Here is a 20776-nt window from a genome sequence, read left to right as displayed (position 1 = left end):
TCCTGCTTTCAAGGGCTTATTTTCCGCAAGATCCTGTCTAGACTGGCACTTTTCTCCGGCAAAACCCCAAGCCGGAAAAAAGCGGCAGCCATGTTCATGCAAATGCCGCTGGGGATATTTAAATCCCCCGTGGAATTTGCAATTCCGACTGGTCTCATTAGCATCCCTTTTACGGAAGAGGTGCCAATGTAGACACAGCCTTTAAGAGACAAGCTTCTCTGAAGAAAACAGGCCTTTGTTTAGCACTTTCCAAGTGTTTCAATAGTAGCATGCAGAAACACCCCAAGGGTAAAACCACAGAAATCCTGTTTATAAAAGCAATTTATAGTGATAAAGTGTTTCCTTATGTTTTATAGTGAGGACATTTCAGGAAAGAGGTGGACAAGTTCGAGAAAGTCCTGACAAAAGCAATAAAACTAATGAAGACATGATCTATGAGGGAAGACTGAAAGAACTGGGTTTGTTGAGTCTGGAAAAGGGGAAACTGAGAGGGGTCACGATAGCAACTTTCAAATATCTAAAAGGGTGTTACAAGGAGGAGGGAGAAAAATTGTTCTCCTTGGTCTCTGAGGATAGGACAAGAAGCAATGGGCTTAAACTGCAAGAGAAGCTTAAACTGAAGATACACGCCTTCATTTAGCACTTTTCCAAGTGTTTCAATATTAGCAAGCAGAAACACCCAAGGGGTAACCACAGAGATCCTGTTTATAAAAGTCTCAGAGGAGTTGCTGTGTTAGTCTGTAATCTTAAAAATAATTTTTAGAAAAATGAGTTGTCTCGTGCATCTTAGAGACTAACAAAAATATACATGAGGTATCATGAGCTTTTATTGGCAAAACCCACTTCTTCAGATGAGACGATCTAGAGTGGAGGAAAAAGGGAACCCTAGAATAAGAAAGGAGATGAAGAATTGAAAGAAGTTTTTTTTTTCCGTCCCTCTTCTTATTCTTTACAAACCAGGGCCTGATATTTAAATTCTAAACCCCCAGTAGGTTCAAGGCATCGTTAAGGTGCCTCTCTGGGGGTAGAAAACCTAACCCTGCAGATCCACTAAAAAACCTCATGGAATCAATATCGTTATTGCCAACACAGAGAGCCAACCCGGCCATAAAGTAACTCAGGTCTCCCTTAGCGGCGAGGAGTCCTGTGGCAACTTATAGACTAACTGAAGTGTCGGAGCATAAGCTTTCGTGGGCAAAGACCCACTTCAGATCTCCCTTGTGCACGTGAAATGTAGTCAGATGATTTGTTGCTTTTTGCCTCCTTTCAAACACCTTTTAGAGGAGTTTGCTCCTTTTCTAACTTATTGATTAGTGCTTCTGCAAAGAGTGATCTCCTGATGTCGGTTAAAAGCTACTAACATTCAGGGAAACTGACTCCTCGCCGCTTTTGAGTAAATCTTTTTGTTCACTGGCAATTCTGTCATGGAGAAATAGAAATGCTAGCCTCCTTTCTAGAAAACAACACTGTAAACTCATTCAAAGCTCACAGAGCCATAATTGCACAGTTTAGAGTGAACAGGGGTCACAAGGCAAGAGTTATAATTCCTATGGCAATTCAGGGAATTGCATGCAGAGAGATAGGGGACGGGGGATTTCAGAGCTAAGAATAAGGTTACATAGCAGGGGTGCAAAACTAACCTAGCTTGGAGTGACCCAACACTGTTCCTGCCTGATGGCTGCTCTCTCCTGAGGTGAGGGCTGGATTGAGTTTTTGAGGGGTGAGGTCCCAGTCCAGTCGCTCACAGACAAGTGTCCACATGGCCACAAAACACCCCCACACACTTGGCAGTTACATGCCACCTGAGCAGAGAAGCCAGGAGGCGGCCCAGGCCTCTCATCCCTAGAGGGGAGCCCCACACATAGGGTCTGGCAGAGGGCACGACGGGGAAGCTCCCACAGCCACTGTCTGTGTTTGATCAGTTCTGTGACACAGACAACAAATCTCAGGCACCAGGGAGCCAGGTGTCTGCTCACACACACCCCACAGGCCCATGGAACGTGTGTCATGAGGGTATTCCCACGTCTTGAGATGCCATCTCAGGGGGATTCTAAATAACAACTGCTACAGAGAGACATTTGGAAACCAGCAGGTCTGTGTCACTTATACCCAAGAGTTTAAAAAGAGCTGGCAAAGGCGCTTGCTCGACGTTAGTGCTGATCTTGCAGTCGGAGAATGTTCCGGAAGATGGCCAAAAAGCTCGTGTTGAAATGTGAACAGGGCAAACAGGATGCCCTAGGTATGTATAGGCCTGCCAGCCTGATATCAATCCGAGGCAGCAGGGCAGAGAGGCTGGTTGTTATGGCGTGGGACGCACACAGTCTGACCTATCAGTGAGAGTGAGGGTCGGCTCTAGTGGGCAAAGCAGGTCTCCAGGTTGGGGACCAAGGCCAAAGAGCAGCACTAGAACACAACCACAACAAGACCCAGCACAGCCACAACAGGCACCCACACGACTGCATGAACCAGCCTCCTGCGCTGGGGATTCCCCAAGCCCAGGGCTCATGTGAGGGGCGGAGGGGAATGTTTCCCCCTCAGGCTGTGCTGGGCTGGTCCTCCCTTCCCTCAGGGAGGGGTCTTTGGGTGGGTGCCTCACGGACAGACGCTGCCTTTCCCTCAGCTCCTCTCGGCTGGGGCTGTAGGCTGCAGCTCTGCCATCTCAGGGGTGGAGCTTGGGGGGGCTGGCTGAGCGAGGAGCAGCTTCCTAGCTGGCACTGCCAAATGGGATTTACACGGGTCATCCCAAAGGAGCGTCTGGGCACAAGATCAAGGGGGTTGAAAACGTCTCTTCTCTTTGCCCTCTCAAAGGTCAATCGAATGGTGGAAGCTCTCCTGCAGCCCCCCAATTGCCCCCTCTCCCCAGATGGCAGCCTGCGGCAAGTGCAGCCGGGCTGATGGCCGAGTGGTGTGATGTGCCCAGAATGGGTACTCCGGGCAATCCAAGCCAGGACTGCTTTGCAAGCGGGGCATCCCTGAGAACTGTCTGTACGGGCTGGGGGTTGGGACCCTTTAAGCACAGCCCTCGGGCTAGCCTGAGACAGCAACCCCACGCTCTAAGTCCTCCTCTGATGCCCTGCCGGCACTGCTTCCAGCCATCCTTAACCCCGGTTCAGGGTCCACTTAATGTGGACATGCTAGTTCGAATTAGCAAAACGCTAATTCGAACTAGTTTTTTAGTCTGGATCCATTAGTTCGAATTAGCTTAGTTCGAATTAACTAATTCAAACTAAGTTAGTTCGAATTAATGTTGTAGTGTAGACATACCCCAGGAGAGGCCCCAAACCAGGGATCTGTGGTACCCGGCACACCCAGTGAGCATGACAAACAGAGGAATGGGCAGGGACGCAAGGGCCAAGTAATGCAGAAAGGGTTCCATGGTGAGTGAGGCAGAATGGCACCACTTGATCTTTTCTGACGGCCCCATGTCACCAGAAAGACTAAAAGTCAAGACGGAGAGAGAGAGACACTGGACCCATCCATGTGAGTGCAGCACAGAACACCCGAGAAAGCCACACGCTGTTTGTAACACTTCGCACATAGAATAGGACGTGAGATTTGTCAGATAAATTCTCTGGTGTGAGATACATTTGCCATGAATGACCGCACATTAGCTTCTGTTACTGATACAAATGTTATGTTTGATACCGAGACAGTGCAGCTTTGGAAATGTGGCTTTTTCGAATACTGGTAGTCAACATCCGTTGACTTTTCTGTCAATAGCCAATTCGGTTTGGGTTTTCATTGAAAAAAATCTAAACTCAAAATGAAACAAAACATATTCAGTTGCCATAAACCAAAAATGTTTTGTGTTTAGTTTTTAGTGTTTTGTCATTAAAAAAATTGAGGAAAAATGTACAGAGGCATTTCTCTTCAGCAAATGTATAATGGGAACAAAAAAGCATTTTCCAACTCACTTTACTCCAGATTCATGTGATGTTGGCAGGATGGCCAGCTAACTTCTGGTTGCAGAATCTGTATTCCTGCTGGGGGAGTCAAAGTCCCAAAGAATTGGGCTGATTTTCAGATTCCCAAGTGCAGTTTGCAGCAGTGGGAGTTACAAAAGGAATCCCCTTTTTAAAGAAGACCGCTGTGCCAATCTTTTAGGACAGGGCTACTCAACTTTGGAAGCCCCAGGGGCCACAATGACACTCAAAGCACATGCCGAGGGCAGCAACTTAAGTGTGGTTGCAGCATAGACATGCAAATATATATGCAAATAGCTTCTTTCACACTGACAGCATGAATACAAAGGTTAAGGTAAGACGACACAACACACAGGTCTCATTTAAGTCAGCTCTGCTGATATTAATAAAATGCAATAGTCACCCGATTTCCACCCATATGAAGGCACTTATACTGAGCAATGACAGTCCAGGAATTGAACTATTAAATCACATCTCAATAGAAGACCATTATAATGACTACTTTTTTGCTAGCCCCACGTTAACCCAACCGCACTGCAGGCCGCAAACAGACAAGCTGCAGGCTGCATGTTCAGTAGCCCTGTTTTAGGATGTAAAATCCAAAGGCTTATTAAAGAAAGAAAGAAAGAAAGAAAGAAAGAAAGAAAGAAAGAAAGAAAGAAAGAAAGAAAGAAAGAAAGAAAGAAAGAAAGAAAATGTTGAGAGCATAATTGTTAAAGACACCAAATGACACACACCAGTTGCAAGGTTTTTGGTGCAGGCTTGTAGCAGAGATGGGACAATCTGCTGTCTTAATTCAAGTCTCTGGGGGTATGTCTACACTACAAAGTTAGTTCGAACTAACGGACGTTAGTTCGAACTAACTTTAATAGGCGCTATACTAGCTCTCCACTAGTTCGAATTTGAATCGAACTAGCGGAGCGCTTAGTTCGAACTAGGTAAACCTCATTTTACGAGGATTAAGCCTAGTTCGAACTAGCTAGTTCGAATTAAGGGGTGTGTAGCCCCTTAATTCGAACTAGTGGGAGGCTAGCCCTCCCCAGGTTTCCCTGGTGGCCACTCTGGCCAACACCAGGGAAACTCTATGCCCTCTTCCTGGCCCCGGACCCCTTAAAGGGTCACGGGCTGGCTACAGTGCCCATGCCAGGTGCAAGCCTGCCAGCACCCAGCCAGCAGACCCTGCACCTGGCACGGAACAGAGCCACCCACCCGATGTCCCCCAGCCCACCCCCTCTTCCCGGGACCAGGCTGGCGGCTCCCGGGAGCTTGCCCTGGACCGCAAGAGGTGGGCACCTTCCTGGGCTAGTGCGGACATCGTGGACCTCGTCCACATTCTCCGCACTAGGCACAGGAAAGTGGCCGTCTAGGGCAGGAGAGCTGCCAGCCTGGCCACACAGGAGCAGGTGTGCATGAAAATCAAGGGGGTCCACTGAGACCCCCCGACCCTGAGCCCTGAGCTTACAATGGCCATCCTGGGTCAGACCAAAGGTCCATCTAGCCCAGTAGCCTGTCTCACTTCCCTTTAAACTCTGTTCTAGTTGTAGCCTTCACAGCCTCCTGCAGCAAGGAGTTCCACAGGTTAACTATTTGCTTTGTCAAGAACAACTTTCTCTTACTAGTTTGAAGCCTGCTACCCATTCCTTTCCTTTGGTGTCCTCTAGTCCTTCTTTAGGGGAACTCATGAAGAACTTTTCTGAATGCATCCTCTCCACCCAACCCCTGCTTTTAGAGACCTCTATTCTGTCCCCCCTCCATCTCCTCTTTTCTAAGCTGAACAGTCCCAGTCTCTGTAGCCTCTCTTCATCTGGGACCTGTTCTCAACCCCTGATCATGTTAGTTGCCCTCCCCTCTCCCAGCCTTTCTCTTCCCCTCTCCCACCTCCTTTTCCCAGTCTCCCCCAGTTTTGTTCAATAAAGACAGAGTCAATGTTGGAAGAAACATTATCTTTATTTTGTACATCAATAAGAAGGGGGCTAGGGAAGGGTAAGTGGAAGGAGGTGAGGGAGGAATGGGGTACGAGCCCCTGATAGGGAGGACTGGGCTGGCTCTGCGTGCTTCTGGGGCTGGAAGCTCTCCTGCAGCCCCCCAATTGCCACCTCTCCCCAGATGGCAGCCTGCGGCAAGTGCAGCCCGGCTGATGGCCGAGTGGTGTGATGTGCCCAGTGTGGGTACTCCGGGCACTCCAAGCCAGAACTTCCTTGCAAGCAGGGCACCCCTTAGAACTGTGTGTCCGGGGTGCGGGTCGGGACCCTTTAAGTGCAGCCCTCGGCTAGCCTGAGACAGCATCTCCACGCTCTAAGTCCTCCTCTGATGCCCTGCCGGCACTGCTTCCGGCCATCCTTAAGCCCTGTTCAGAGTCCACTCAATGTGGACTTGCTAGTTCGAATTAGCAAAACGCTAATTCAAACTAGTTTTTAGTTCTAGACGCGTTAGTTCGAATTAGCTTAGTTCGAATTAACTAATTCGAACTAAGGTAGTTCGAATTAACGTTGTAGTGTAGACGTACCCTGGAACACATTCACTGTTAGGATGGGTCTTCAGTCCTTTCAGGTTTCAGTGCACAGCAAAGATGCTCATGAAGTGATGAGTCAGAAGGTAGACAAAGGGAGGAAACTTCAGGGCCCTTTTTATACCCTGGCCCATGTGGAGGGAATCCCATTGTTCTCGTGCTGTAAAAGTATGTCCCACGATGGAGTTTGGTACATGAGCAAGTCACCTGCCCATGCAGGATTCGGTCCTGTTTAGGCAGACACCATTACTCCCCTGCTGGTTCGAATGTTCACAGAACAGCTCACCAGCTGTGGATTGGTACCACCCAAGGTGCATTGTCAGTCAAGTGCTGCTACTCACTTGATTAACAGTCTTCTCCCCAGAGCTTGATTCACACATGCTCAGGCCCCAAACTACATCAAGCTTAAGAAGTCCTGTGGCCTCACCAAAATTGTGTATTATTTTAACAGAAAGGACTCTGAAAATGGAAGTAATAAGGTTTTACATTTGCAGACCTACATGTATATAGGTGAGGATGTAACTAAGACTTGCAATTTTTTTGCATTTATAGAACCTTCAGAATCTTATTTATTTTGTGTAATAAGTAAAAATCCAGCCCTACTCACAATGGGCTGGCCAAGCCTCCTCTTGGTGTTTCCCAGAGGCAAATGTGAAAGAACAAGAACAAAGTCAAGACTCGTCACTTCACATACAAAATGATACAGGCATATGAGGAACATAAACAGAATCAGTGAATCAAGAGCTTTCTATAGACACCTCACTTGGCTCACTGTGTACAGGGTTTGGGGCAAACATAGAACAGTGGTTGCAACAATGATTTGTATGGTCATCTCACAATCCAATAATGTGACACCTTCCCATTTGTACCTCTAGCTGTTTTTACTGCACAGCCGCACACAGTAGCTGAGATACTGTCAAGGATTTCAGGGCCAAATGAAGGAATAGCGTGTATTGCTAGATTTATGGATGTACTAGATGAATTCAGACTAGAAATAGAGCACCGCCTGTAAAAGGAAGGTAAGTCACCATTGGATCAACTTACCTGGAGAGTTTTTAATCCAGAATGGATGACTCCTTCTAACACACCTGCTGTATCTGAACAGGGTGTCTGGGGCTGGATGGAGGAACCACAGGGGAGGGTCTCTGGTCTGTGCTGGACAGGAAGTCAGACCAGATGACCCGAACAAGCATTTTTGGCCTTAAAAATTGGTGGACCCTGGGCAGAAAACAACAGGTAGCTCATTAGATATGAGCTAGCGATGTGATGTGGTATCACCATTGGATGGGCGAGAGTTGGCTAACTTGCCCTTCTTCAGTGTCACAAGAAAAACCCCAACCCCCATGGAAAGTTACCTGGAGACCCAGAACTCAGAGCCTTCGGATTTTCAGCAAGGATTCCGGAAAGGATTGGTCCTGCTTTGGGCAGGGGGTTGGACTCGATGACCTCCGGAGGTCTCTTCCATCCTAGGACTCTATGATTCCAGAAGCTCAGCCTCGCCACACTCCAGTCCCAAAAGAAATTAATTTAATTAACAACTTCATAAGACCTCATGATAAAGAAACATCATAAATAATAACTTTGCATTTACATCACAACATAGTTATTCAATAATCCACTAATTGTCTAGGAAGGAGCCCTGAAGAAAGGGATCTAGGGGTTATAGTGGACCACAAGCTAAATAGGAGTCAACAGTGTGATGCTGTTGCAAAAAAAGCAAACGTAACTGTCGGAGGCATGAACAGGAGTGCTGTGAGCAAGACACAAGAAGTCATTCTTCTGCTCTACACTGCGCTGAATAGGTCGCAATTAGAGTGTTGTGTCCAGCTCTCACATTTCAAAAAAGATGTGGAGAAGTTGGAGAAGGGCCAGAGAAGAGCAACCAAAATGATGAAAGGTCTAGAAACCATGAGCTATGAGGGAAGACTGGAGGAACTGGGCTTGTTTAGTTTGGAAAAGAGAAGACTGAGAAGGGATACAATAGCAGTTTTCAGGAATCTAAAAGGGTGTCACAAGGAGGAGAGGGGGAAATTGTTCTCCTTGGCCTCTGAGGATAGGACAAGAAGCAACAGGCTTAAAGTGCAGCAAGGGAGGTTTAGGTTGGACATCAGGAAAAACTTCCTAACTGTCAGGGTGGTGAAACACTGGAGTAAATTGCCTAGGGTGGTTGTGGACTCTCCATCACTGGAGATATTTAAGAGCAGGTTGGATAGAATATGGGGTCTCAGGCCATTTGACTAGCAGGCAGCCTGGCTTCTCTCTCTTGCAATTCATTCAGAGGATGTACGGAAGCCCAGCCTTACACGCTGTGGTCTGAGGCTTTTTGCCCTGCCAATTAAAGAACTCGCTGTCCGTTGTGTGTCTGGGCAGCTTCAAATGTGTTAACCAGCCGCTGCGAAACACCTGCTTAACAGAAAGCATTTATCAAGCTCAGCTCACGGGCACGGACGGAGAATGGAGAACGAAGCTATTTATATGAATGTGGATACTGGAAAAGAACAACTCCGGCTTCCCGGTAAGGAGCTCACACGCCGAATCCTTCAGGCCACCTGCCCTGTTCTCTGGACTCCCACCACTTGGCACTGGCTGACCTGGGAGAACAGACCCACAACTCAGCCCTGCTCTTGGTCAGCTTTAGACCCGGGGCAGCAGCAGCAGCATGTGCAGTGGGCAAGAGGGGTTTGGTCTGGGCCTTGATCTCCCCTGGCTCCCCGCAGGGCTTGCAAACTGGGCTCCCATCTCACACAGAAGCCAGCTTGTTACCCAAACCAAGCCAACTCGTGAGGGGACTTCGCCAGGGCTTAGGAGGAACCTTGGGGTCAGTTCTCAGTTCCTCTGCACTGGTTCTGCCCTTCAAGATTTGCAGGCTGTGCTGGATAGGAAGAATGCTGGCCACATTCAGTGACCAAAGGGTTAAACTGAGGTAGCTACAGGGTGTTGGCAGGAGCCAGAAGGGCCAGTGGGAGAGTGTTAAAATCTGAATCATTAGATACGCCTGCCTGCTGTTTTCTTTGTGGGAGTATTAAGCTAGGAGCTGGGGAAACAAGATGAATTGAACCAGGCAGAACTACCATGCCTACAAAGCATAGTGGGCATGGAAATGGACTGGACCTTGAAGCACAGATTGTAAGTAAATAAAAAAATGTCTATTTAGTCGCAATCAGGTTATTTTCTTTGTTTTCTTTGTTTTGTTATTTGGTTAAACTTCCCTGTGCTCAGTGGCAGCCCGTCAATAAAGGCATCCTAGGCGGTCGCCTTTGTACCAAGATAAACTGCCATTGACGGCTTTGCAGGCAGGGGCGCCGATTGCACGCCGATCGCGCATTACGCCTAGGGCACCAGTTGCTGGCTGCTCGTCTCAGGCCGCTCCTGCCTGTGCTAAGTCCATGTGCTTCCCCCATACAATTCATTTTAAGCTGTAGTCCAGGGTACCATTTTCTCTGTGCTTTAATCTGTTCTTTTCTCCGTTGCTCGATAACACCTAGCAACCAAGTCTGCTTTGCCAAGTCGATCTTTTCATTTTCTAAATAAAATCACCTTTTTTAAGGCGATGGTTTGATTCTTGTGTCCCGGAAGGTAGCAGGAGTTCTGAGTGGTCGGCTACCAGAGGCTGCGGCATGTTTTCTCCAAGCTCTCTTGTGGTAAAGGAGCTTGGGGGCCCACTTCTGGAAGAAGTCAGATGCCTCCTCCTGGGTCATTTGATGGTGGCAGCCTGTCTCCCCAGGCCAGGCAATCGGTGACCTTGGGGAGTTTATTTTTAAGCAGAGCCTACAGAGGCAGGGTATTAAGCTCTCCAGTGGGGCCGTCTCCTTCTGCACTCAGAGTGGCAGAGTGGGCACATCCTTGCCACACGTCCTTCCTTCCCAGTCACCTGCCTCTGATGCTGGCCTGTGCGGATGCCCCAGAGAAAGGAGCGAGATACCCCGGCACCGGGCAGTTATGCCTCAGCCCAGGCAGTTAGTGGGTGGCTGATGCCCCCGCAGGGTTTTTACTCCCCCGTGGATCTCTGTCTAACTGCCAGGCTTCCTCAAAAGCGACGAGGAGTCCTGTGGCACCTTATAGACTAACTGAAGTGTAGGAGCATAAGCTTTCGTGGGCAAAGACCCACTTCGTCAGATGCATGCCTCAAAAGGCTTCCTCAAAGTGCCCTGAGCCCCTGGCCTCAGTCCCAGCTACGTGAGGGCACTGCGGCTTTGGCCTCCCACCGACTGGGCTGACTCCTCACCAGGAGGGGAGACCTGGCAGGGCAGAGCCAAGATGGGCTCCCGCGTCCATGGAAACATTCCTCTTTGTCCCCCACTAGGCAAACGCCCTGACACGCCCGCTGCGCCGCCTGGCAAATCCACGAACACCCTCTGCTCCCTGCTCGTTGTTCTGAGCCTGGCTCTGGGCGCCTCCCTCGTTGCAGTGACCGTCCTGTGTAAGTCGCCCCCGGTGCAGGGTTTGACTCCGTGTCCTTGTTCGAAAGACAAACCTAACGGCCGTAACGTTTGTGTGAGTGGAGGGGCCGAGGGAAGGGGCCCAGTTCTCTGCAGCGTCCCCTCGGGTGCGGGGTCCCCCCAGATCAGTCAACTCCTAGTGCTCTGCATACACCCACTTGCTGGGCAGGGGAGATTTGTGGGTGTCCGTGGCATGTTCCTGTAGATACTCAGGGCTAGGTTGGGCTGGTTTGCAGCCGGGGAGGGGAAAACACAGAGGACCTGCGTGCGAGGGCCTGTGTTCAGGGGAGCACAGGGCTGCTCTCTTGGAGTGTGTCTGGGGCTGCAGTCACCACAAAGGGAATGGGGAGCCATGGGCAACTCATGGGGCACTGGTACTTGCGGGGAGGGGGCACTCAGGGAATATTCCAGGGCACCCCCCTGCCCAATTCGGGTGTCAGCCTAAATGGCAGATGCTTCCCAGTTCTGGTGCTTGAGTCCCACGGACAATAAAAATCTCATCTCGACTAACGAGCAAATCATCCGCCGCACTGCGAGAGTCTGTTATCTTTCGCTGCGAGCGAAGCACCACTGACCCCAGGGCCATGTGATCCTAGATTTCCAGGGGCAGAAAAACCTACGAGATGTCAAAGAAGCAGCTCACAAAATCAGAGTCTCTCTGCAGCCCAACAGCACCGTGGACACCTCGAAGGAGCTGGCCGGTGAGTGGGGCCGGGTGTGCGCTTGCTGCCTTCTCGAGCATGGGGACTCCCCTGGGCCCATCACTGTGCCTCTGGGCACCTGGCGCTCTTCGATCATTTCTCCTCCCGGCGCCTTGGGAGAGAGAGAGCCCATTGCTCAGAGGGGAATGGAGGCACCGGGAGGGCACAGGGGTGTCTGCACTGCAGGGGGCAGCCTCACAGCCCAGGCAGCGGGTGCGTGAGAGCTGCTGGAGCCGTACGGGCGCTGCGGTGTCGACCAGGCCGCAGGGACGGGAAAGGCAGGATCAGAGCCAGCTCAGTGCCGCCCATCAGCTCGGAGCAGGGCTTGGAGCAGGGCCAGTTTGCATCTAACCACACGGCTCTTACCAGGAGCTTTGCACTCAGGCAGGTTCTGGGCCCTGCTTCGGTTTCTGTCGCTGGGAGCAGGCGTGTCCTGAGTGTGAAACAGCAGCCAGGGGATTCTGAGGGCTGCAGAGCGGGGGGCAGCCCCAGCCATGTGCAGAGAGATCACAGTCTGGTTCTGGAGCTGTCACTTCCCTGGGCACATTGATGGGAACCAGGGTTACTTACAGCCCAAGACTTGGGTCGTCCTCTAGAAGGCACCAAACCAACCACACAGAGCACCTCAGCAGCCAGCAAGAAGCCTCACAAGCAATCCCCTGAGACACCCCAGTGTTCCCTGCGCCCACCCAGCCCCACCTCACACAGTGGAGAGGTTATAACCCATCCCCCACCTCCACAACCTTACAAGATGAGAGGTTATGAAAGCCAATCTCACCAACTCTGAACAGATTCTCCCAGCCCCAAGGACCGGCCACAGTCCCAAGTCAATTCTTACCTCAGATCTTACCCAAACGAGCACTCTGTGCCAATCCTTTAGGGTCTAAAATCTAAAGATTTAAAGATTTAAAGAAAGAAAGAAAGAAAGAAAGAAAGAAAGAAAGAAAGAAAGAAAGAAAGAAAGAAAGAAAGAAAGAAAGAAAGAAAGAGAAAGAAAAAGAAAGAAAGAAAGAAAGAAAGAAAGAAAGAAAGAAAGAAAGAAAGAAAGAAAAAGAAAGAAAGAAAGAAAGAAAGAAAGAAAGAAAGAAAGAAAGAAAGAAAGAAAGAAAGAAAGAAAAGGTTCAAAGGTTGTGAGTAGGATTGTGAAAGAAAGCACATTACACACATGAGTCCTCAAGTTCTTGATTCAGGCTGTTCAGAGAGGTGCAATAGACTGCTATCTTAAAAGTCTCTGGAGTACCTCATAGAATCGTAGCGCTGGCAGAGACCTCGGGAGTCATCGATTCCAGCCCCCCACCCAAAGCAGGACCAACCCAACTCAATCATCCCAGCCAGGGCTTTATCAAGCTGGGTCTTAAAACACGTCCCCTTTGTAATCCATCCCAGGGCTTCACCACCCTCCCAGGGAAATGTTTTTTTCTAATATCCAACCTAGACCTCCCCCACTACAACTTGAGACCATTGTTCCTTGTTCTGCCACCGCAGAGAACAGCCTCTCGCCATCCTCTTTGGAATCCCCCTGCAGGGAGTTGAAGGTTAGGACGGGTCAACAGATCCTACGGGCCCTCTCTCCATAGCAGGGATGCTTCTGAAGTCAAGAGCAGATTGAAGACAAAAATGGAGGAACCCTCAGGATTCTTTTCTAACTTTGCCCGTGCAGAAAGAAATCCGTTGTCCTCCAGTGCAATGACACCTCCCAAAATGGAGCTGATCACATGATCACCAGGTCCTTTTTAGGCAAGGGGAAATGGGGTACCGGCTGGTCTTCCAGTTTGCAGCATAATTGCTCTGGTGTTTATTGGTGACACTTACTAAACATTGTCCATGAAGCATCGCTAATGCCTGGGTCGCCACCCCTCACAGTAGGTGGGTGATGCCTGCTGCTGCCTCCCGGACACCAAACATTCACCATACAAGTACTGAGGCCACAGTCACAGCTTCACAGATCAGACTCAGACCTGTATGTGAGCAGCATAAACAGAACCAGCAACACAGAACCTTCCCGTAGACACCTCACACAGCCCACCGTGCACAGAGCGTGGGGAGCACACAGCAGTGGGTGAAACAGTGATCGGCACTTTCCTATTGAAATTCAGTAATGTCACAACCTGACCCAACGAGGCCGGCAGGGGCTGCTCTAGAACACGTCCCACCAATCCCGTGTTCTTGCTCCCAGCGCTGCAGCTCCTGGGCGAAGTGCAAGCAGGAGTCCGGATGCTGAGAGCCGAGCTGGGAAATGTCAGTGCGGAGAACAGAGAACTCCAGACCTGTCTGGATAGCATCACTGCAGCACTGCGAGCAGCGCAGGATTCCTTCAGTAAGTCTGAGCCGCAGTGCTGACCAGCCCCAATTCCTGTCAGTACAGGGGTAAACGAGAGTTTCAGGCTTTCGCCAACACCAAATTCCCCTGCATTAGGAACCACCTGCAGCTACGCATGTGCCAACCCTGCGGAGAACCATGTGGAGTTCAATTACACCCTAGGCCTTGTTAGCCTAATGGAAGCCCCCAGATACCAGCTCTTGCTGGATGCTTTAGGCCAGTCCAGGCAGAGGCAGAGAGAAATCGGCCTTTCAGTGCCTGGGGGGTTATGCTCACAACTGTCCCTGGGCCAGCGCCAACCTACAGGCTGTGGGGGGAACCCAATGGGCAATAGACCTGAGACCTTCATCACTGACCACTAATGGTCCCTGAGCACTGTTCCCCCCAGTGCTCAACTAAGCTGTGAGTCTTCCCATTCCGAATAAAGCTGTGCTGCTCTGCACTGGGACCAGCCCATGCTCTAGCCCAGACACAGCTGCATTTCCGTGCTGGGGGAGGGACCCTGGGCTGGCTGCTCTCTATAGCGTCTCTGGGATCCTTCCTACGGCCACCGACATGATTCACTGAGCGGCTGGAGAATCAGGCTCCAATGCTCCCTGGGCCTGGGCATCCGAGGGGCAGGGGAAATGCAGCAGGAGAAGCCCTGTGCTCCCTGCGGGTGTCCCTGTGACTAGCCCAGGTGTCTAACCCCAGTCTCTGCTCCCAGGGGTCCTCTGGACAAAGCTCTCTGCAGGCTGGAGGGGTCACGGTGGGAACCTCTATTACTTCTCCCAAGAAGAGAAGTCGTGGTTCGAAGCCCAGCAGTTCTGTGTGTCTCAGGGCTCACACCTGACCTCCGTCTTGTCCCCAGGGGAGCAGGTGAGTGCAGCACCCTCCCGGGGCTCAGACCGTGGGCCAGGGCCTGGTTTAATGCCAGGAGCAGGTGGCAGGATGCTGCAAACCTGGGACGTGCCTTGTGGCAAACTCTGGGTGAGGATGCCCAACCCCAGAACCTGAGGCAGGGATCCACCCTCAGTTGAGAAGCAGAGATGGGCAGAGGCAAGGATCCAGGCCTGGACACCCCAGAATCTGGGAGGAAGGGGCAGATTTGGGGTCTGGCTCGTTTCTTTGGGACAGGTTGCCGTGGTTACCCCATGCAGATACACAGACTCAGACCCAGAGACACTCCAGGACTCCCTCACTGTCTCTCAGCTAGTGTGACAGACCGGGCTGGGGCTGGGCACAGCTGAGGGCGTCTGCTCAGGGCGAATTGCTCAGACTCAGGGCTCCTTACAGTCCCCAGACTGGTGACCTCTCCAAACAGGCAACAAACCAGTCCCACGGAGCACTTCAGCTGCCTGCCTGAAGCCTCACGAGCAAAACCCCTCTGACACCCCAGCAATATCCGTGCCCGAGAAGGCCCCGGGCCTCATACACAGGTGGGGGGTCCTAGCACCCAATCCCACCTACCCCGAACAAGTTCTGTCCGGTTCCAAGAAACCAGCCACAGATCCCTTGTCAATTTACCCTCTGGACCTTACCTACAAATCACGCTGAGCCAGTCCTTTGGCATCTAACAACTAAAAGTTTATTGCTACAAGAAAGAAAAGCAGGAGAGTGAGGTAGTTAAAGGATAGTACATTACATGCATCGAATCTCCCAGTTCTCAATGCAGGCTCTAGCAGAGATGTTACAGCTGTTGGCTTAAAAGTCCTTGTTGCACATCCTAAGTTAGGATGGGTCCACAGTTCTTTCCGGCTCTTCGATCCCTGCACTACTGCCTCTGGGGTGAAGGGCTGAGCTGAGTCCAAAATGGAGACGGCCACAAGGCAAATTTATCCCTCCTTCCTGGTCTCTTCTTGGCTGCAGCAGGTCACCTGGCCAGCGGCCTATCCCTGTGTCCCCTGCTGGCAGCCCTCAGGTGTCATTCCTCATTCCCGAGGTGTGTCCTTGGCCCATTGAGTGCTATTGGCCCACAGAGCCTCGCTAATTAGCGTGTCCATAGGCCGAGCTCTGCCCATTGTTCAACCACACACAGAGAAATATTTAATACTCGCACAAAGTACATACTTATAACTTCCCACGCAGACATTACACATTTACATGAATATCATATATGAAATTATCAGACAGTAAGCTTCTATTTGACATCTCACATGGCCCCCTATATACGACTTTTGGGACCAGCTACCCTCCCACATCCCCCATAGGTGCAGCAGTGATCTGGCTGCCTCACTCAAATTCAGTAATGTGACAGCTAGTCACTATGTCTACCGCTGACCAGTGCCCAGCTCACAACCCCAGATGCCCATTCCCCTCCCCAGCCTGTTCAGCCCTGGCAGCTGCGCCTGCCCCTGCAGCCTGTCTTGGGTGGCCTGACCATGCTGGGATCTGTGTTGGGCAGGAGTTCCTCTCCAACGAGACGGACGGACAGTCCTACTGGATTGGACTCACCGACCAGGGCACTGAAGGCCGCTGGCGCTGGGTGGACGGCTCAGAATACAGAGCAGACGCCAGCAAGGGGTGAGTAACATGGAGACTGATCCCGTGTTAATGTCTCGTCACAAGCTCTTTCAGCAGCGTCTGTTCGGCCCCTTGAGTCTGTGCAGCCCCCAGCACAGGGGGCCCGATCCTGAGGGAGGCTTCTGGGCATTGCCCCAACAGGAATTCCTCGCACGCCCCTTTGCTCAGAGCGGCGCCCAGACACGCACCATGTGCTCCGTACCAGTGAGAGCGAGGCCAGAGCCTCCCTGGGGACTCGCCATTGACCTGAATGAACCACCTGGATTTACACCAGCTGAGGGGCTGGCTCCGAGCCAACACCACCCAGCCAGCTTGGCCTGCAGTGAGCGGCCAGGTCCAGCGCTCTCCCTGGGCTGCACGGTGCTCCAGCACCCAGGCTGTGGGGGGCAGGCTGCAGGGGCCGGGGCATGAATGGAGCCAGCTGGAGCCGGTGCACTGAGCGCAGAGTCTGGGGCTGAGGCCCATGACCAGGGCAGGGAGAAGCCAATGACGGGCAGGGCCGGGTCTGGGCACAGCTGAGGGCATCTGCTCAGGGCGAATTGCTCAAATTCAGGGCTCTCTCTAGCCCCCAGACTGGAGAACTTCCCAAACAGGCCACACACCAGTCCCACAGAGCGCTTCAGCTGCCTGCCTGAAGCCTCACAAGCAAAACCCCTCCGACACCCCAGTAATATCCGTGCCCCAGATGGCCCCGGGCCTATACACAGGTGCTTAAGAGACCTATTGTCCCTGGAGCCTTGCTAATTAGCATGTCCATAGGCCGAGCCCATTTCTCAACCACATACAGAGAAACTTCCAGTCTCCATAGAATCATAGAACACTAGGACTGGAAGGGACCTGGAGAGTCATTGAGTCCAGTCCCCTGCCCTCATGGCAGGACCAAATACTGTCTAGACCATCCCTGATAGACATTTATCTAACATGCTCTTAAATATCTCCAGAGATGGGGATTCCACAACCTCTCTGGGCAATTTATTCCAGTGTTTGACCACCCTGACAGTTAGGAACCTTTTCCTAATGTCCAACCTAAACCTCCCTTGCCGCAGTTTAAGCCCATTGCTTCTTGTTCTATCCTCAGAGGCTAAGATGAACAAGTTTTCTCCCTCCTCCTTATGACACCCTTTTAGATATCTGAAAACTGCTATCATGTCCCCCCTCAATCTTCTCTTTTCTAAACTAAACAAACCCAATTCTTTCAGCCTTCCTTCATAGATCATGTTCTCTAGACCTTTAATCATTCTCGTTGCTCTTCTCTGGACCCTCTCCAATTTCTCCACATCTTTCTTGAAATGCGGTGCCCAGAACTGGACACAATACTCCAACTGAGGCCTAACCAGCGCAGAGTAGAGCAGAATAATGACTTCTTGTGTCTTGCTCACAACACACCTGTTAATGCAGCCCAGAATCATGTTTGCTTTCTTTGCAACAGCATCACACTGCTGACTCAGATTCAACTTGTGGTCCACTATAACCCCTAGATTCCTCTGTACCATACAGAGTACAGATTCCTAACTCCACACACAGACATTATACAGATCTATGAAGAGCGCATACAGAACCAGTAGAAAGTAAGCGTTTGTTTGACACCTCACATAGCCCCCTTTTTACCGACTTTTGAGGCAAACACTTCCCCCATGGGTGCAACAGTGACCCCGCTGCTCCCCTCAAAATCCAATAACATGACACCGCTGCCCTCTCTTTCCATCACTTTGCTGAGTCTTTTCTGGGGGTCTTGGTCCCCTGCTAACTACAGAGTCCATGCAACAGAACCAAGGTCAGAACGTGGCAGGGGTTCTTCTGAGACAGTAACACTCTGCTCTGCAGGTTCTGGTTGCCCGGTGAGCCTAACAACAATGGAGGCAGTGAAGACTGTGCTCACATCCGCATACGGAACCAGACTTTGTGGAACGACGCCCCTTGCACTCTCCATTTTCGGTGGATTTGTAAGCAGGCCTATGGACAGGAGGTGATGCGCAATATCACCTGCTGAAGGTATGAGGAGAACAGATGAGCTCCCTCTTCCCCCAAACTCCAGGAGCCAAAGTTTTTTTGGAGCGAAGGCAGAGGGCAGATAATTAATGAACTGGAATTCTTGGAATATCTCTGAGGTCTCTGCAGCATTATGCACATATATGTAATATGATCTCATCTGGGTCCTCTAGCAAGCAGGAGCAAAGCCTCGTGACTTGGGTGTTCGTTTGTGAGCGCTGACAGCACCGCACCATCCTCCCTGATGCTGCCCTGGCCACACGCAGAGCAAAGACATCGTCCTCCTCCTTCTCTCCTCTTCTTTTTCATGCGCGGTTTGTTTGGGGTGGAACTTAGGGCTGTGGGGTGGGGGTGACCCTGGATGTTGAGTCCAGTGGAGAAGGGGGGCTATTTTGTTTCATCTCATTATTTTCCATGTGCTTTGTCGTTCTTTCTGGCTGTAGCAGAGACACTGGTCTCCTGCTGCCCGGCATGAATGGGTCTCTAATTTGTATGTTTCCAGGTCTGTCAGTAAATAAACTACTTGGACCATGGAGTTACTACTTCAAAATCATTCAATAAATAATAATTTGCTGCCTTCCACTAGAATTTCTATTTTGTTTTTGCACCTTGAAAATCAGATGCAGAAAGATGTAGAAATACATATATATTCTATAAATATAGAAATCTGTATATAGATAGAACCCTCCATTTTACTCTACAGCTGGAATCCCAGAGTGTTTGGCTTATGGGGAGCAAGAGGAATATTTCCATGGAAACTGAAGCCTCTCTGGTCTCCGCTCTGCCAAATCTCCCCTCCTCTTCCGACATTTTTTACGGAAGTGCAGACACACTCTTTCAGAAGCCCCTGTCTTCCTTGTGCCACGAGGAAGAAGGGCTCTTCCAAAAGAGGAGGTTTTTCCAAAATTTGGCCCAGTGTAGACAGGCCAAATTTCAGAAAAGCCTCCTCTGACAGAACTATCAGGAAAAGGTACACAAATGGTGGAGTGCGCTTGCGTACCTTTGACCGAAAAAAGCAGCAGTGTAGACCTGGCCCGAGGCCAGGTGCTCAGGACACTGAGGAAGTGTTGCAGCCAGACTGAGATCCACGAGGGATTAAAACCGCTTGGGTACATCGGCCAACCATTATTGGGTTTCTTGCACCTTTCTCTGAAGCGTCTAGAAAAGGCCAGCATCAGAGGCAGGTACCTGGGCTACGTGGACCATGGGTCAGCTCTGGTGAGCCAATTACTGTAAATCTGAGAGGGCAGAACGACTGGAGAGGAACTGAGAACTGACCTCAAGGTTCCTCCTAATCTGAGTCAGCTCTTGGAAAGTTCCCTTACGTGGTTGTTTTGTTTGGGTTAGCTGCTGGAGTTCAGGTTTCAGTGTGAGATGGGGGTACAGCTTGTACACTTCTCCCAGGAGGAAGAAGAGATGTGACGGATCGGGCCAGGTCTGGGCACCGCTGAGGGTGTCCACTCAGGGTGAATTACTCAAATCCAGGGCTCCTTACAATCCCTGACTGGAGACCTTTCCGAAATAGGCCACAAACCAGTCACACCGAGCTTCAGCTGCCAATCCAGCCAGCAGGAAGCCTCGTGAGCAAAATCCCTCAAACACTCCAGCTCTCTCTATGCCACAATCAGCCCCAGACCTAACACACAGGTGAGGGGCTGTAGAACCCAATCTAACCTTCCCCGAACAGGTTCTCCCAGTCCCAAAAGACCAGCCACGGTCCCGGGTCATTTTCCACTTTAGAGCTTACCCACAAGATCACCCCAAGCCAATCCTTTAGCATCTAAAAATCTAAGCCTCATGTTTGCCAGTAGGGGAGCATCAGCTGGTGGCTTGTCTGCCTTCTTACTGACTGCTAGGTGCAAAGAGGCAAAGGAATAGATTTGAACAGCTGGCAGGGAGTCAGGAAAATATCCTACTTAGAGGAAGCTGCATCAGCTGCTTTACTGTTCTTCCTCCCCAAGACTGCACTGCACAACACGCTTCAGGCTTTGTCTAAGCTGCAGGCTTCTTTCTGAAGAAGGTTTTCCAGCAGAGATCTTTCAGAACACTTCCGAAAGAGAGCGTCCGCGCATCAAAAAAGCGAGCTGCTTTTTCGAAAGAAAGCATTCACACCGAATGGACGCTATCTCACATGTAAGCTGTGATTGCTCTGTGTGGAGTGGCCACCAGAGTACCTGGGCTTTTTCCTCCTTCCTCTTCTTCCGAACGAACTCCCTTGTCCACGTCTACAAGGCTTCTTCCTCGTAGAACACGGATTACCACTGTTGGACAAACCCCTCTGTTCTTTTGATTTTCTTTTGAAAGAACACGATAGCAGTGTAGACGTAACTCAAGTTTCTTCGGAAAAACTCTGTAGTGTAGAAGAGGCGGCAGCCACACTCACCCAAGAGGCA

General features: G+C 50.7%; 1 protein-coding gene and 2 long non-coding RNA genes across 3 annotated transcripts in view; all 3 read left to right on the top strand.

Moving 5' to 3' along the window:
- Positions 1 to 14903, top strand: part of LOC142829725 (C-type lectin domain family 4 member K-like) — a 197788-nt gene extending 182885 nt beyond the window's left edge. The window contains exon 6 of the mRNA XM_089777712.1: positions 14599 to 14903. Coding sequence (XP_089633838.1) covers positions 14599 to 14888 — 290 coding nt within the window. The 3' untranslated portion in view covers positions 14889 to 14903. The remainder of the gene's footprint in view (positions 1 to 14598) is intronic.
- Positions 10735 to 14376, top strand: LOC149524476 (uncharacterized). The gene is made up of 3 exons (XR_016349360.1): positions 10735 to 10852; positions 11468 to 11572; positions 13749 to 14376. It is a non-coding gene; the product is annotated as an uncharacterized LOC149524476 (long non-coding RNA).
- A 3322-nt stretch (positions 14904 to 18225) lies between the features above and the next one.
- On the top strand, positions 18226 to 18963 carry LOC149524475 (uncharacterized). Its single transcript, XR_016349361.1, has 2 exons — positions 18226 to 18386; positions 18557 to 18963. It is a non-coding gene; the product is annotated as an uncharacterized LOC149524475 (long non-coding RNA).
- The last annotated feature ends 1813 nt before the right edge of the window (positions 18964 to 20776 follow it).

The sequence above is a fragment of the Pelodiscus sinensis genome, chromosome 4 (assembly GCF_052426305.1).
Source record: "Pelodiscus sinensis isolate ZL-2025 chromosome 4, ASM5242630v1, whole genome shotgun sequence".
Classification (NCBI taxonomy): domain Eukaryota; kingdom Metazoa; phylum Chordata; order Testudines; family Trionychidae; genus Pelodiscus; species Pelodiscus sinensis.
Note: the sequence above shows the minus strand (reverse complement) of the source record. Positions and strands in the feature narration are given on the sequence as shown.